This window comes from Drosophila kikkawai, chromosome 2L, assembly GCF_030179895.1.
Source record: "Drosophila kikkawai strain 14028-0561.14 chromosome 2L, DkikHiC1v2, whole genome shotgun sequence".
NCBI lineage: Eukaryota > Metazoa > Arthropoda > Insecta > Diptera > Drosophilidae > Drosophila > Drosophila kikkawai.
This window is the reverse complement of record NC_091728.1, coordinates 2,646,979-2,647,797: the sequence shown is the minus strand read 5'-3', so window position 1 is coordinate 2,647,797 and position 819 is coordinate 2,646,979. Positions and strand designations below refer to the sequence as shown.

Sequence of the window (819 nt, the reverse complement as noted above, 5' to 3'; positions counted from 1 at the left end):
TTGAAGGGCAGGTGAAGTGAAATTTAATACAGGTTCAAAACTCGATTCACGGAAAATTTAGCGGAACAAGGGAGGCGAAACCCTTGAAGCGACCAGCTGTGGTCAGGGGTTAAATGCAAAGGTGATATCCCTTTCAATATTACTCGGTGGCCGAGCTAACAGTCTTGCCCAACTGGTACAAGAACAAGGCTGTTCCGCAGACTTGTAAATCCTCACCGGCATTCTCCTTGATGCTGTCCACCAAGACCACCCCGTACCTGACCACAGCCATGACCAGCATCATTCGCAGATAAAGAAAATTCCTCTCCACAAAGGCCAAAAATCCGAGAGACACTAAGTTACCCAGAATGGTGAGATCCTTCAGACCATCAGATATTTCGCAATCAATGCGATTTTTGGCCAAACAGCACCTCATATCACAGACCAGCGGCAGTATAAAAACGGCATGGCCCAAGGTGACAGCACTCAATCCGGTGGACTGCATATAGAAATCCATGTTGGTCAGCGGCAACGGCACCAGTTCCAGTACTCCGTGCGTTATGTCCCTCAGCTTGCGACACTCCTCTGGCTGACCGCTGGCAAAGACTACCCGGAGGATACCAAACACGGCCGCGATTCCACCCACCACGCAGGCTGCCAGGGCGAAGGGGTGCTCCTCTGGCTGCATTTTACAGGCAGAAGTAACGGCTGTATAGAGAAGGACGCCATTGTAGGCGAAACGCAGCCAGGGACCCGAGAGCGGCTCACTCATTGCCGCTGGTCAAATGCCGGAAGTTATCGAGTTTTGATACCAATTTTGGGAAAAGTTATAATAGAAAT

The 819-nt window shown here is 50.3% G+C and overlaps 1 protein-coding gene across 1 annotated transcript; it reads right to left on the bottom strand.

Moving 5' to 3' along the window:
- Positions 1-819, bottom strand: LOC108079586 (uncharacterized). Its single transcript, XM_017173931.3, has one exon. The coding sequence runs from the start codon at positions 749-751 to the stop codon at positions 140-142; it is 612 nt and encodes a 203-aa protein (XP_017029420.1). The 5' UTR covers positions 752-819; the 3' UTR covers positions 1-139.

Excerpts from the sequence above, each read along its gene's own strand:
- LOC108079586 (XM_017173931.3), bottom strand. The coding sequence starts at position 751 with ATGAGTGAGCCGCTCTCGGGTCCCTGGCTGCGTTTCGCCTACAATGGC.